This window comes from Salvelinus alpinus, chromosome 39 (genome assembly GCF_045679555.1).
Source record: "Salvelinus alpinus chromosome 39, SLU_Salpinus.1, whole genome shotgun sequence".
NCBI lineage: Eukaryota > Metazoa > Chordata > Actinopteri > Salmoniformes > Salmonidae > Salvelinus > Salvelinus alpinus.
This window is the reverse complement of record NC_092124.1, coordinates 848,116-862,626: the sequence shown is the minus strand read 5'-3', so window position 1 is coordinate 862,626 and position 14,511 is coordinate 848,116. Positions and strand designations below refer to the sequence as shown.

General features: G+C 42.4%; 1 protein-coding gene across 1 annotated transcript in view; it reads right to left on the bottom strand.

Annotated features, from left to right (window-relative positions):
- The window catches only part of LOC139566831 (inactive ubiquitin carboxyl-terminal hydrolase 53-like), a 47,910-nt gene that overhangs the window by 9,621 nt on the left and 23,778 nt on the right, over window positions 1–14,511 (bottom strand). Inside the window, exons 10-15 of the mRNA XM_071388148.1 lie at window positions 13,269–13,418; window positions 12,092–12,260; window positions 8,616–8,726; window positions 8,171–8,293; window positions 4,855–5,662; window positions 4,349–4,416 (exon numbers count right to left, since the gene is read on the bottom strand). Coding sequence (XP_071244249.1) covers window positions 4,349–4,416; window positions 4,855–5,662; window positions 8,171–8,293; window positions 8,616–8,726; window positions 12,092–12,260; window positions 13,269–13,418 — 1,429 coding nt within the window. The remainder of the gene's footprint in view (window positions 1–4,348; window positions 4,417–4,854; window positions 5,663–8,170; window positions 8,294–8,615; window positions 8,727–12,091; window positions 12,261–13,268; window positions 13,419–14,511) is intronic.

Below are 14,511 nucleotides of genomic sequence, written 5' to 3'. Positions count from 1 at the left end.
AACCCCTCTATTATGGCAAGCCTAAATATGTTCAGGAGTAGACATTTTATTAACAATTCATAGTGTTTAACATGATTTTTGAACGACTACCTCATCTCTGTACCCCACACATACAGATAATTGTAAGGTCCCTCAGTTTTTGGTAATTTGGGGGGGGTGGGGGATTTTATTTTATTAGCTGTTGCAAAAGCAGCAGCTACTCTTCCTGGGGTCCACACAAAACATGACACATAATACAGTCAAGGGGTGTGAATACTTTCTCAAGGCACTGTATCTATTTTTAAATGACATTCTTAGAACGTTCTTTGAATGTTAGTAATATTTTCTTGTGGTTTTTAGGAAAAATGTCTTAATGTTCTGAAAAAACATGACTTCATATAGAACCATGAGGAAACCTGCAGGAAACATTATCCTGGAGTACAGTCGTGGCCAAAAGTTTTGAGAATGACACAAATATAAATTTTCACAAAGTCTGCTGCCTCAGTTTGTATGATGGCAATTTGCATATACTCCAGAATGTTATGAAGAGTGATCAGATGAATTGCAATTAATTGCAAAGTTCCTCTTTGCCATGCAAATTAACTGAATCCCCCCAAAATATTTCCACTGTACTTCAGCCCTGCCACAAAAGGACCAGCTGACATCATGTCAGTGATTCTCTCGTTAACACAGGTGTGAGTGATTGTTGATGAGGACAAGGCTGGAGATCACTCTGTCATGCAGATTGAGTTCGAATAACAGACTGGAAGCTTCAAAAGGAGGGTGGTGCTTAGAATCATTGTTCTTCCTCTGTCAACCATGGTTACCTGCAAGGAAACACGTGCCGTCATCATTGCTTTGCACAAAAAGGGCTTCACAGGCAAGGATATTGCTGCCAGTAAAATTGCACCTAAATCAACCATTTATCGGATCATCAAGAACTTCAAGGAGAGCGGTTCAATTGTTGTGAAGAAAGCTTCAGGGCGCCCAAGAAAGTCCAGCAAGCGCCAGGACCGTCTCTTAAAGTTGATTCAGCTGCGGGATTGGGGCCCCACCTGTACAGAGCTTGCTCAGGAATGGCAGCAGGCAGGTGTGAGTGCATCTGCACGCACAGTGAGGCGAAGACTTTTGGAGGATGGCCTGGTGTCAAGAAGGGCAGCAAAGAAGCCACTTCTCTCCAGGAAAAACATCAGGGACAGACTGATATTCTGCAAAAGGTACAGGGATTGGACTGCTGAGGACTGGGGTAAAGTCATTTTCTCTGATGAATCCCCTTTCCGATTGTTTGGGGCATCTGGAAAAAAGCTTGTCCGGAGAAGACAAGGTGAGCGCTACCATCAGTCCTGTGTCATGCCAACAGTAAAGCATCCTGAGACCATTCATGTGTCGGGTTGCTTCTCAGCCAAGGGAGTGGGCTCACTCACAATTTTGCCTGAGAACCCAGCCATGAATAAAGAATGGTACCAACACATCCTCCGAGAGCAACTTCTCCCAACCATCCAGGAACAGTTTGGTGACGAACAATGCCTTTTCCAGCATGATGGAGCACCTTGCCATAAGGCAAAAGTCATAACTAAGTGGCACGGGGAACAAAACATTGAGATTTTGGGTCCATGGCCAGGAAACTCCACAGACCTTAATCCCATTGAGAACTTGTGGTCAATCCTCAAGAGGCGGGTGGACAAACAAAAACCCACAAATTCTGACAAACTCCAAGCATTGATTATGCAAGAACGGGCTGCCATCAGTGAGGATGTGGCCCATAAGTTAATTGACAGCATGCCAGGGCGGATTGCAGAGGTCTTGAAAACTTCATGTAATTGTCAATAAAAGCCTTTGACACTTATGAAATGCTTGTAATTATACTTCAGTATTCCATAGTAACATCTGACAAAAATATCTAAAGACAGTGAAGTAGCAAACTTTGTGGAAATTAATATTTGTGTCATTCTCAAAACTTTTGGTCACGACTGTACTGCACATCAATAGACAAGAACAGCTCAAGGACAGAACTACATACATTTAAAGAATGTATGTTGAGCAGTGAATTTCAAACACAGATTCAACCACAAAGACCAGGGAGGTTTTCCAATGCCTTGCAAAGAACAGCATCTATTGGCAGATGGGTAAAAAATTAAAACAAGCAGACTTTGAATATCCCTATGACGATGGTGACGTTATTAATTACACTTTGGATGGTGTATAAATATACCCAGTCACTACAAAGATACAGGTGACCTTCCTAACTCAGTTGCTGGAGAGGAAGGACACTGTTCAGGGATTTCACCATGAGGCCAATGGTGACTTTAAAACAGTTAGTTTAACTTCTCTAGGATAGGGGGCAGCATTTTCACGTTTGGATGAAAAGCATACCCAAATTCAACTGCCATCTACTCACCCCCAGAAGATAAGATATGCATATTGTTAGTAGATTTGGATAGAAAACACTCTGAAGTTTCTAAAACTGTTTGAATCATGTCTGTGAGTATAACAGAACTTATTTAGCAGGCGAAACCCCGAGGACAAACCATTCAGATTATTTATTTTGAGGTCACTCTCTTTTCAATGGATTTTCATTGGGAATACAGATTTCTAAGGGACCTTCTTGCAGTTCCTACCACTTCCACTGGATGTCAACAGTCTTTAGAAATTAGTTGAGGGTTTTTCCTTTGTGTAATGAAGAAGTACGGCCATTTTGAATCAGGGTCACTTGTTGTGTACTGTTAGATAGAGGCGCGTGACCAGAAAGCATGCTACAATAATCCTGTATTGAACACAGATCATCCCGTCTTCAATTTGATCGATTATTTACGTTAAAAAATACCTAAAGTTGTATTACAAAAGTAGTTTGAAATGTTTTGGCAAAGTTTACAGGTAACCTTTGAGATATTTTGTAGTCATGTTTCACGAGTTGGAACCGGTGTTTTTCTGGATCAAACGCGCCAAATAAATGGACATTTTGGATATATATCGACGGAATTAATCGAACAAAAGGACCATTTGTGACATATTGGAGTGCCAACAACAGAAGCTCGTCAAAGGTAAGGCTTATCTCTCTTTGTTTACAATGGTGCTAACTCAGATAATAGCATCGTTTGCATTCGCCGAAAAGCCTATTGAATTCTGACATGTTGGCTGGATTCACAACCAGTGTAGCTTTAATTTGGTATGTTTCATGTGTGATTTAATGAAAGTTAGATTTTTATAGTAATTTATTTGAATATGGCATTTTCTCTGGCTTTTGGCCAAGTGAGACAGTAGCATCCCGCCTAAACTCAGATTTTTGGATATAAATATGAACTTTACCGAACACAACATACATGTATTGTGTAACATGCAGTCCTATGAGTGTCATCTGATGAAGATCATCAAAGGTTAGTGATTAATTTGATCTCTATTTCTGCTTTTTGTTACTCCTCTCTTTGGCTGGAAAAATAATCGTTTGGTGTGCTTTCGCCGTAAATCCTTTTTGAAATCAGACATGTTGGCTGGATTCACAACAAGAGTAGAGCGCCAAACTCAAATAAATTACTATAAAAATCCAACTTTCATGAAATCACACATGAAAGACACCAAACTAAATATTAACTTCCGTTCTCTGAACATGAATAAAACTTTCAGATTTACCAGTCAGGAAACTTATGGATTTGTTCCAAGAACCAATGGGAAACCAAAAACGTATGTTCCCCCAACCTCCAAGGAACCAAATGTGCTAGCTATAGGTATATTAACGTGTGGTGTAGTACCCGTGTGGAAAAGCGTGGTGCATAAGTGAAGTGCCAAAACACCTAGATAGGGAGGGCACATGCAAACAGATGAGAAATTGACAATATGGAAGACATGAAAAGCTGCAAAATGGTGAATGTAAATCAGGGAAAAAATGTACTACCCTCCCCTTTGCCCAATAAAAAAAACACACAACCCTCCCCAAAGCAAAACAAAAGTTAGACAACCCTCCCGTTTTGGAGCAGCCCTCCCACCCTAGTACATTTTCAAACTGTCCTTTAGAGAGAACATGACTCCGTTTCAGTTTAAACTACAAACAATGAACCTTCACTACATACTGTACTACAGCTGTAGGATATTAATTGACTAGTATTGTTGCAGCAAAAATAATGTTGCTTGATCGGTGGTTAGGCTATATTAGTGGTTAGGCTATTAGTCGGCCAAAATTAGGCTACATGAAAAGTGAAATACTGTTAATATAACCATGTATTATTGCATGTTTTCAGTGAATCATGAAGCCCATCTGCATTTCCCACTGTGCAGAAAAATTCTCAGCAACAAAAGAGTGATCAAATTAAGATCATACATCTGTACAACTTATATATTAAACACACACGCTCGAAAGCGCAGAACATCCACTTACCTTGATGCAAAGGGGAGTGTACCGCATCAGGTTTTGAATCGCACCTGTTTGGGTGAAGCTGACCCCTGCTGAAGAAAAATAAGAAGATTTAAACTCTGAAACAACTCTGCCAAAATGGACTTCAGAGAGTAAGATCGTTGTGTTTCACCCAAGAGACTACGTTTATGATGGACATTGTGGTACAACTATCCTTGTGGTACAACTATCCAACTATCCTTATTTAAAGTGTTAAATTCATTGTATTATTATCTGGAAACACATGGGTCCCCTGAAAAGACAAGAAATATATATAAACAAATATAAGGCAAGTTTATTAGGTGTCAACACATTAACTCGATTAAACTTAACAAACAGTGCATTACAGTCACTTAATACAATATTTGAATGTAAACAAAGTCCACCTTTGTGACTGCACACCTGGCATAAATCTATGCTCCTAGACTTTAGCTCAGCAGGCTAAAGCCCGGTCTCTAGATCTGGGTTTAAACCCCAGTCTGCCATCATACCTCTGAGACTGCACCTCTGGTGTCAACCGCTGCTCCTTCCCGGCAAAATTGTCCACCCCGGGTGAGTCAGGGTTGGTGGAGCCGCTGCTCAGCCGGTCGCTGCTCTCGTATCCCGACTCAGTCCTCTGGATGGTCCAGGTGTCGCTGCGCAACAGGGCTTTGGGCCCGCCCTTGGCCCTATTCCCACTGCTTCCACCCCCTCCACCGCCCCGGTCGCCGTGCCCACTTGCCCTGCCCTCCGATTCTAGGGAGCTGTGGCTCCCTGTCTCTTGCCGCTGCTCGTCCTCGTAAATCGTCATCAAGCACTTCTGCTGCTTGCACTCTTCCCTCATCCTGAGACGGTCCCGTTCCCGCTCTTTATCCCTGTTCCGCTCTTTATCCCAGTCCCGGTTGTCCTGTTCGCTGGCGTGCGGGATCTCCTGACAGAAGGGTTTAGCGAGCCGGGGGCTACCACCGCCGACATAGTGCTGCTGTTGTTGTCGCCGTTCAAGGTCATTCAAGACGCTGTCCACATTCAGAACTTCCCGGATGGGCCTCCAGGAGGGCTTGGCTTTGTTACTGCCCGCTCCTGACCTGCTGCCCTTATCCCACGCGTCCTGGCTGCCGTCCTGTTCTTGGCGACCAGGGGAGGTTTCCTGTCTCCAACTGTGTCCGCCAAGGGCACCGGATTGAGAGTGTGGGTCCTGGGAAGCTCTGCTCTGGTGGGAGGAGGACAACTTGTCAGCCCGGGCTCCACTGCCGCCTCGCAACCTCTGGTCAGCGTGCTGCCTCAGCCCGTCCTCAGAAGGGGATCTTGCATAGACCATATCTAAACAGGAAGTGACATACAGATGTAGGATCTTAATGTGTGCCAGTTTGCTACAGCAGAACAATAATCCTACAGCAACATGAAATGTGAATTATTATATGGATTATAATTAATGGACATTTTTGTAGGGGTTGATACATTAGCTTTAACTTTAGAAATGATACATTAACTTTAGAAATTCTAAACCTCAAATACACTACACATTTACATTTTCCTAGATTGCTCGAAAGTTCTCCTGCAACAGGGTGATCAAATTACGATTCTACATATGTAAGAAACAGCATTTTTGTTTTAGTGTGCCAAGCATGCATATTGTACATGTGTAGCATCGTAAAATGTATTTAGGCCTACAATCTACGTATAAACTTAATCTAGGTGGTTTTTAAATATATTTCTCAGGATTGGATAAATGTTGCATGAACAATGAATGGCTCGATTAGGATTAGAACTACACAAAAAAACTGAAAGTGGTGAAGCACTCTGGAACCAATTATTTCCATCTTGCATGGTTCTATTTGCCCTGAGACAACTTTATCTGTGTCGGACAGATGGTATGCTATTTTATTGGAGATTGGCCAGTCCTGTAAAACATTTCCTGACTTCATATTGCTGCCCTTAGTTTGCCCTTTGGTTTGGGGCCACATCTAAAAAACAATGCACCAAAACATTATCCAAGTGACCCTTCAGGCAATCTATTGGAAGTGCACCGCATCACATCAAGGGCTGATTTCAAGGTTTTACTGCTAACCTACAAAGCATTACATGGGCTTGCTCCTACCTATCTTTCCGATTTGGTCCTGCCGTACATACCTACACGTACGCTACGGTTACAAGACGCAGGCCTCCTAATTGTCCCTAGAATTTCTAAGCAAACAGCTGGAGGCAGGGCTTTCTCCTATAGAGCTCCATTTTTATGGAATGGTCTGCCTACCCATGTGAGAGACGCAGACTCGGTCTCAACCTTTAAGTCTTTATTGAAGACTCATCTCTTCAGTATGTCCTATGAATGAGTGTAGTCTGGCCCAGGATTGTGAAGGTGAACAGAAAGGCACTGGAGCAACGAACCGCCCTTGCTGTCTCTGCCTAGCCGGTTCCCCTCTCTCCACTAGGATTCTCTGCCTCTAACCCTATTACAGGGGCCGAGTCACTGGCTTACTGGTGCTCTTCCATTCTGTCCCTAGGAGGGGTGCGTCACTTGAGTGGGTTGAGTCACTGACGTGGTCTTCCTGTCTGGGTTGGCGCCCCCCCTTGGATTGTGCCGTGGCGGAGATCTTTGTGGGCTATACTCGGCCTTGTCTCAGGATGGTAAGTTGGTGGTTGAAGATATCCCTCTATTGGTGTGGGGGCTGTGCTTTGGCAAAGTGGGTGGGGTTATATCCTGCCTGTTTGGCCCTGTCCGGGGGTATCATCGGATGGGGTCACAGTGTCTCCTGACCCCTCCTGTCTCAGCCTCCAGTATTTATGCTGCAGTAGTTTATGTGTCGGGGGGCTAGGGTCAGTCTGTTATATCTGGAGTATTTCTCCAGTGTCCTGTGTGAATTTAAGTATGCTCTCTCCAATTCTCTCTTTCTCTCTCTCGGGGCACCTGAGCGCTAGGACCATGCCTCAGGATTACCTGGCATGATGACTCCTTGCTGTCCCCAGTCCACTTGGCCGTGCTACTGCTCCAGTTTCAACTGTTCTGCCTGCGGCTATGGAACCCTGACCTGTTCACCGGACGTGCTACCTGTCCCAGACCTGCTGTTTTCAACTCTCTAGAGACAGCAGGAGCGGTAGAGATACTCTCAATGATCGGCTATGAAAAGCCAACTGACATTTACTCCTGAGGTGCTGACCTGTTGCACCCTCTACCACTACTGTGATTATTATTATTTGACCATGCTGGTCATTTATGAACTTTTGAACATCTTGGCCATGTTCTGTTATCTTCTCCACCCGGCGCAGCCAGAAGAGGACCGGCCACCCCTCATAGCTTGGTTCCTCTCTAGGTTTCTTCCTAGGTTTTGGCCTTTCTAGGGAGTTTTTCCTAGCCACCGTGCTTCTACACCTGCATTGCTTGCTGTTTGGGGTTTTAGGCTGGGTTTCTGTACAGCACTTTGAGATATCAGCTGATGTAAGAAGGGCTATATAAATACATTTGATTTGATATCACATTATAGTCAATACTATTTGTGTCTATAAACAGTGTGAAAAATCATCCAACCAATCTTGAGGACAAAACCCTTGTATCTTAATAATCTACAATCAGGTTAACACAGTTAAGTATACATTGATTTTGGTTGTAGCACTGGTGGGTTGAATAGTTCACTCATCACACACAAGATTACGTTTGTGGTAGTCAGTGACAAGTAACTGCCTCTGATTGAATGAATAGTCATTTCAATTTTTGTGCAAGTTTTGACAAAAAGAGTATGGACACAATATACTGGTTCTTACGCATGTCATCAGCACTCAAAGTACAGTAAAATGTTACCTTATGAGTATAGCAATCACTGTAGTGCACGTTACCTTTGTGTGGATCTGCTTTTCGACGGCCTCTTTCGGCCTCCTTCTTTATCCCCTCTACAACCCTCTGGGAAGTCTCCTTGGAAGGAACCCGGAATTTGTTGGGACTACAAGGTGGGCCTTTCACTATGGATATCAGGATTGGGATAACACATGCTTATTTGATTTGATATATTTTACAATTTAAAAAACACAATTCAACCACACGATGTGGATACAATGAATTTAAAATCATTGAATATAACACAAAAAAGGTTTAACACCACTTATGTTTTGAGGTATTTTTTTACATCTTAGTTGTCTTCCTCTGCCAAAATCCAAGTCTGGGTCATGTTCTGCAGAGCACCCCGAAGTACAACGTTTTGAAATGGAAAACGAAAATGAGGTTCATTATGCTTCAAAACATTTTCTACTGTTCTGTGCCTACTGGCCTCAACCCAGATCTTACCTCTTTTGTAGCCTGAGGTGGAGGGTGGAAGTAGCATCTGTTTATAGGGCCCCTGGTTGGAGCGGAATGGGCCTGCATTCTCCCGGACGGCATCCAACTTCATCATCCCTGCTGCAGAAGCAGAACATCAGACAGGCATTCAGTGAGATGAGGTGGGAGCTAATGGTCACGTTCCAGGCTGACTACATTTCAGATGCATGCCAGATCTCAGAACGCTTGGATGGGTGTTTAACATGCTTTTTTTTCACTAGCTTTAAGCACCAGCTGCCAGAGCAGCTCACAGATTACTGCACATAGCCTATCTATAATTTAGCCCAAACAACTACATCTTCCCCTACTGTATTTTATTTATTTTGCTCCTTTGCACCCCATTATTTCTACTTTGCACATTCTTCCACTGCAAATCTACCATTCCAGTGTTTTACTTGCTATATTGAATTTACCTCACCACCATGGCCTTTTTTTTTGCCTTTACCTCCCTTATCTCACCTCATTTGCTCACATTCTATATAGAATTATTTTTCTACTGTATTATTGACTGTATGTTTTGTTTATTCCATGTGTAACTCTGTTGTTGTGTGTCGAATTGCTATGCTTTATCTTGGCCAGGTCGCAGTTGCAAATGAGAACTTGTTCTCAACTAGCCTACCTGGTTAAATAAAGGTGAAATAACATTATAAAAAATAAAAATGTCAGCTATCCACATCATATGATATAGCAATCTGATGCTTAACTGCACGGTCAATGACGTGGCACACAACCATTTTGTCATGGCCGTTAAAAGAAGAGGACCAAGGAGCAGCGTGGTGAGCGTACATTTTCTCTTTATTTGAAAAAGACGCCGAACAAAACAATAAACAATACAAAACAAACCGTGAAGCTACATGCTATGTGCCCTAAACAAAGTCAACTTCCCACAAAGGCAGGTGGAAAAAAGGGCTACCTAAGTATGGTTCTCAATCAGAAACAACGATAGACAGCTGCCTCTGATTGAGAACCACACCCGGCCAAACACAAAGAAATACAAATCATAGAACCTAGAATACCCACCCCAACTCACGCCCTGACCAAACCAAAATAGAGACATAAAAAGGATCTCTAAGGTCAGGGCGTGACAGTTGGGGTGGGTATTCTAGGTTCTATGATTTGTATTTCTTTGTGTTTGGCCGGGTGTGGTTCCCACCAAACCAAAAGGGAAAATGGCAACCGAAATAGGATCCCCAATCAGAGACAACGATAAACAGCTGCCTCTGATTGGGACCAATTCAGGTCACCATAGACCTACAATTACCTAGACTTACAAAAAACCCTAGATCTACAAAAACCCTAGACAAGACCCACAAGCATACCCACCCTCGTCACACCCTGACCTGACCAAAATAATACAGAAAACATAGAATACTAAGGTCAGGGGGCGTGACACATTTGTTGTTGTAATGCAACATCTGCAATGCAGTTGGTCTGGAACGCAACCTATGTGTATGAAGGCCTTTGTTCCAGCCCTACACTAACCCAGCTGATTGACTTTCTCAACAGTTAGCAGAATAAAGTATGTTAAAGTAAGACTAGAATAAAATCATGCAGTGGTGGCCAACTGCACAGGAGGAGAGCTGGCCACAGCTGCTGTAACCTAAAACGCAACATTGGACAATGCATTTTAAAAAACATTATAATAAAGTTGCACTTTTTCCACAAGTGTTGTCTGCTCCTTTGGTTGTTTTTCTATGTCACATGACCCAGGTCAGTAGTTGGCCTGTCACAAACCTGTGTCTATCGTTGCCAAGGTGTTCTGCCTCACTAACACAGCAACTGGCATTAGTTTACTCCATTTTTGGTAGCATCTAGCCAGCCCATGTTGCGTACCAATTCTCTACCCTGCTGCTTTGTGTGTACACATTTTCACTTGCCTTAACGGATTTAAAAGGAAAAGACTGGTGCAAAGAATACGGTGGATGCTCCCATGGATCTGGAGCCACATCAGGCCCTCAAAATGCTTTCTTGTAAGGTCCAAACTAATATCTGATTCCTATTGGAATTATTTTCTTGCTTTTGGAATCAACCCACATTCACAATTAGGTAAATTATTTTTGCTTTACTTGGTCACAGGTGCAGCAATATGATTGAAAATGGCACTCTTTTTTTACTTTACAAAATCTGCCAAATATGGCATGGTAACAGTGTATTTATATTCGATTGGATTTCAACATGAAACAAGTATTTATGTAATCTGTGGCGAGCCCACAATTTACGTTTTTCTGACCAGACAATCTCCAAATTGGGAAAAGGTCATTCTCAGACAAGAGCACTGCTAAGGCAGGTTAACGATGCCAAAAAAAAAAAATATCAATAGCATCGATAATCCGGCCAATACTGCCCGAAAGCATCCTCACAAATATCCGTCGTTATATAAACCAATAATCTACATCAAACAATAACGCAACACAACACTTGAATTACTTACGCTTATCCACGTAAAAATGCAAATCAAATCAAATCCCATTCCAAAAGAGGTGACCGGATACGACGCCCAGGCTAAACGGTCCGTTTCAAAGAGCAGGGCACCATTTCCGAAAGCAAGCGCATATTAGAATGGGAACAAACGCGGGATGGGAGATCACGGGAGGGAGTGAAAGCTACCAAGCGCACTTGAGCAGGGATAGCAGGGAGAGCAGGGATTAGGCAGGGAGGCCGGCGGAAATCTGCATGCCACAGATTTTCGTCCTCGTATCAAGTTCAACTCTGCACACGACAAGGGCGGACAATCCCCATCGCTCCGCCTGGGGAGTGCTTTTAAAAACAATGCCAGGCGCCATCACATTGATAGGATGTTTTTTTCTCTCAAAGCGATGACAGTGTTAGTTACTGTAGGCCTCTGTATTACGCATGAAGTGGAAGCAGAATAGTACATATTCTCTTTCCACAGCTACAATATTTCAGGGAAAATGTATTGTGGCTGACGTTGTGGTTGTTGGATGTGTGATCTAGATAGAACCTTGTGTATGGGCAAGGCCATTGAGGAAAGACACTGAGCTAGCCACAGGAAAGTCTTACAATGCCTTATGATCTCATCATAATGCATTCTACCTAAATGCCTTAAGTAAAGTGTTACCAACATTTTTGCACCAGGTGGTAGTGACCAAAAAGTTAAGTGAATGTTTAACGACCCTTCACCTACCACGCCCCACACCTCCCATAAAGGTCTGCTACACTGGAAACTTACATTTTGGCTGAACGTGAGACACTCTCATTAATTTCAATATAACCTAGAACCTACAAAACGTTGCATCAAATTATGCTCTAGTTCTATTTTCAAGAATTTGAAGTGCGGCACACGGCCAAAAACTCTTTATAAAGTGGCTCTCTCTCTGCTCACGATGGCAAAAGTATCGAGTCCAGTGTAGCAGCTAAAAACCAACTGTTTTTGTGACGACTCATTGTGACACACATGTAAACCAACCGTTAAGGTTTCGTCTTACCTGGCACTTCCCCGTTGACGTGAGCCTTGAAGCGGGGACACATAATCGTTTGTCTGGGCGCGTCATCGCTGGAGACTGGGGTCCCCTCTAGGTTAGTGTAGAACAGGAGCAGTGGCTGGAAATGTCCCCGGATGCATTTAGAGGCCACGTCTTTCCACTTGGATCCGATCTAAGAAGAACATAAAAAGAACGTAAAAGTGAAAAGAATGTTTTAATGTGTGACTGACATGTTTGCGACTGAACGCTAAAGAGTAGCAACTAGTATGTTGACGTTTTTATTTTCTTCATATAATGTGAAGTACAGAGAATTTGCTGTGTCTTTCTCCGTGTGTGGTGATTCCAGATGAAACATGGTCCAGTGTCGTGTTTTTGATGGTGAGGCATAGACCTTGCTTAACTGTCAGCTTAACAATGGAAAGTCTTAGGAGAGCCTTTAGTTGATTGCTGAGCTTTTAAAATGTTTTGTTTTTATTTAACAAGGCATGTCAGTTAAGAACAAATTCTTATTTACAATGACGGCCTACCCAGCCAAACCCTCCCTAACCCAGACGACGAGTCCCTATGGGACTCCCGATCACGGCCGGTCTTAATACAGCCCGGGATTGAACCCGGGTCTATAGTGACGCCTCTAGCACTGTGATGCAGTGCGCCACTCAGGATCCCAAGGATAGATCAAAGGATAGCCCAGCTGTTAAAAGGAAAGCATTGCTTTTACGGCTACTGTCAAAAGAGTAATAATAACCTACTTTCTTTTATTCATTAAACACAGATTATGTTTACCGGTCGGCAATGTTAAAGGAACATTACACTCCAAAATCAACATTTACCAGATGTTTTTGAAACTAATATGTAGTCTAACATCAAGGTGAATCCCACGCCTTGGATTGTGGCAATCTATCTGTATGCCAACACCAAATGAATGGAAAAGATAAGCACCGAATAAGATCTGGAAATGATTTGGTCCTTAATTTGGTCCTTAACGATTCATTTGATGTGGCTGGATCTACTGAATTGATGGCCTGGGACTTATCTCCACATGAGAACACTTTTGAGGTGGTTTTCAAAGTTTTGACATGACTCTTGCAACATCTGCACAAATAGATCATCTATGAGATATTAGGGGCATTTTTCTCAATTCATTTGAAACAGACACCAACACATTCATTTGAACACTCACCTCTTTCACGGTGGCGTCATCAAAGAAGACCCATTTTGAGGACTTGGTGTGATAAGCGAACGCAGAGTAATGTTTGCTGGAGAAACAAATCATTCCCACGAGCTGTAACTCACTCCTTTTGGCGTTCTCATCAGTGACCCGGTTGAACAGCTGAAATATGACATACATGAAATAAGACATATATGAAAGATGGCATACCGATGATCAATTAGGACAGGAATCTTCAACCAACATTGACACTTGGTTAATACTCAAGCAAACCTAATACAAGCTATCCAGTCTGGCTACTTTACAGACGCCTGCCAGATCTCACACGACCTGGATAGGATTTATTCAGACTGGAATGTGAACATAATCATTGGACAATCATGTTGTCTCTTTGTGTGTGAGCCATTTCACATTTGAAATGTGTGTTCAGAATTGTGTTCTTTGATCATACTTCACAATATGTGCCCTAATAACTATGCATTTAAATGGTAGTTACAAAGGCAGGTACAGTGTAATTACAATTACATATTGCTACATACTACTAACAATTGTTATACCTGATTGTGGCATGAATAAATTCAAGGATTTACGAATAATATCAAGGGCACGTTTTACAATAAGCGTCCTTAATACCTACAGTATGTATTTACATGGTACTTACATAGGCAGGTGCAGTCAGTGTAATTATCGTGTATATGTTATAGCATTGTAACATCTAACTTACATCTGTTAAACCTGTTTCAACACTACGCCTAAAGTTCCACTATTCATGTAATTACACAGTAATAACTGTACTAACAACATTGTAGTGCTGTCAGCTTTTCCTGATTTGTTTATATCTTGTTATCATATTTTGTAATATCTCACATACATGCAAACATTTGATTTAGTGTTTTTTGTTTTCTTTCATGATACGATCTTCATTTTTAAGTTGTTTTCCTCAAAATGGAGGCGTAGCTACTTTATGTTAGCGGTTAAAATGAGAAACAGCAAATCTTACAGATGAAACTGTATATACTGTATCATGTATACTGAAGATTTGCCTCTGGGGGTGCGTTTAAAACCAAAAGGGTCCACTAAATGGGATACAATTCTGTGCAGAAATTACATAATTGGACACCCATGTAAGAGTAAAAAATATTCTAAAATGAAGGACAGTGTGATTGAATGGGATTGGGGTGCTGTGTGGGTCAGTTGGTAGATCATGGCGCTTGCAATGCCTAGGGTTTGTGGGTTCGATTGGCAATGGGGCCAC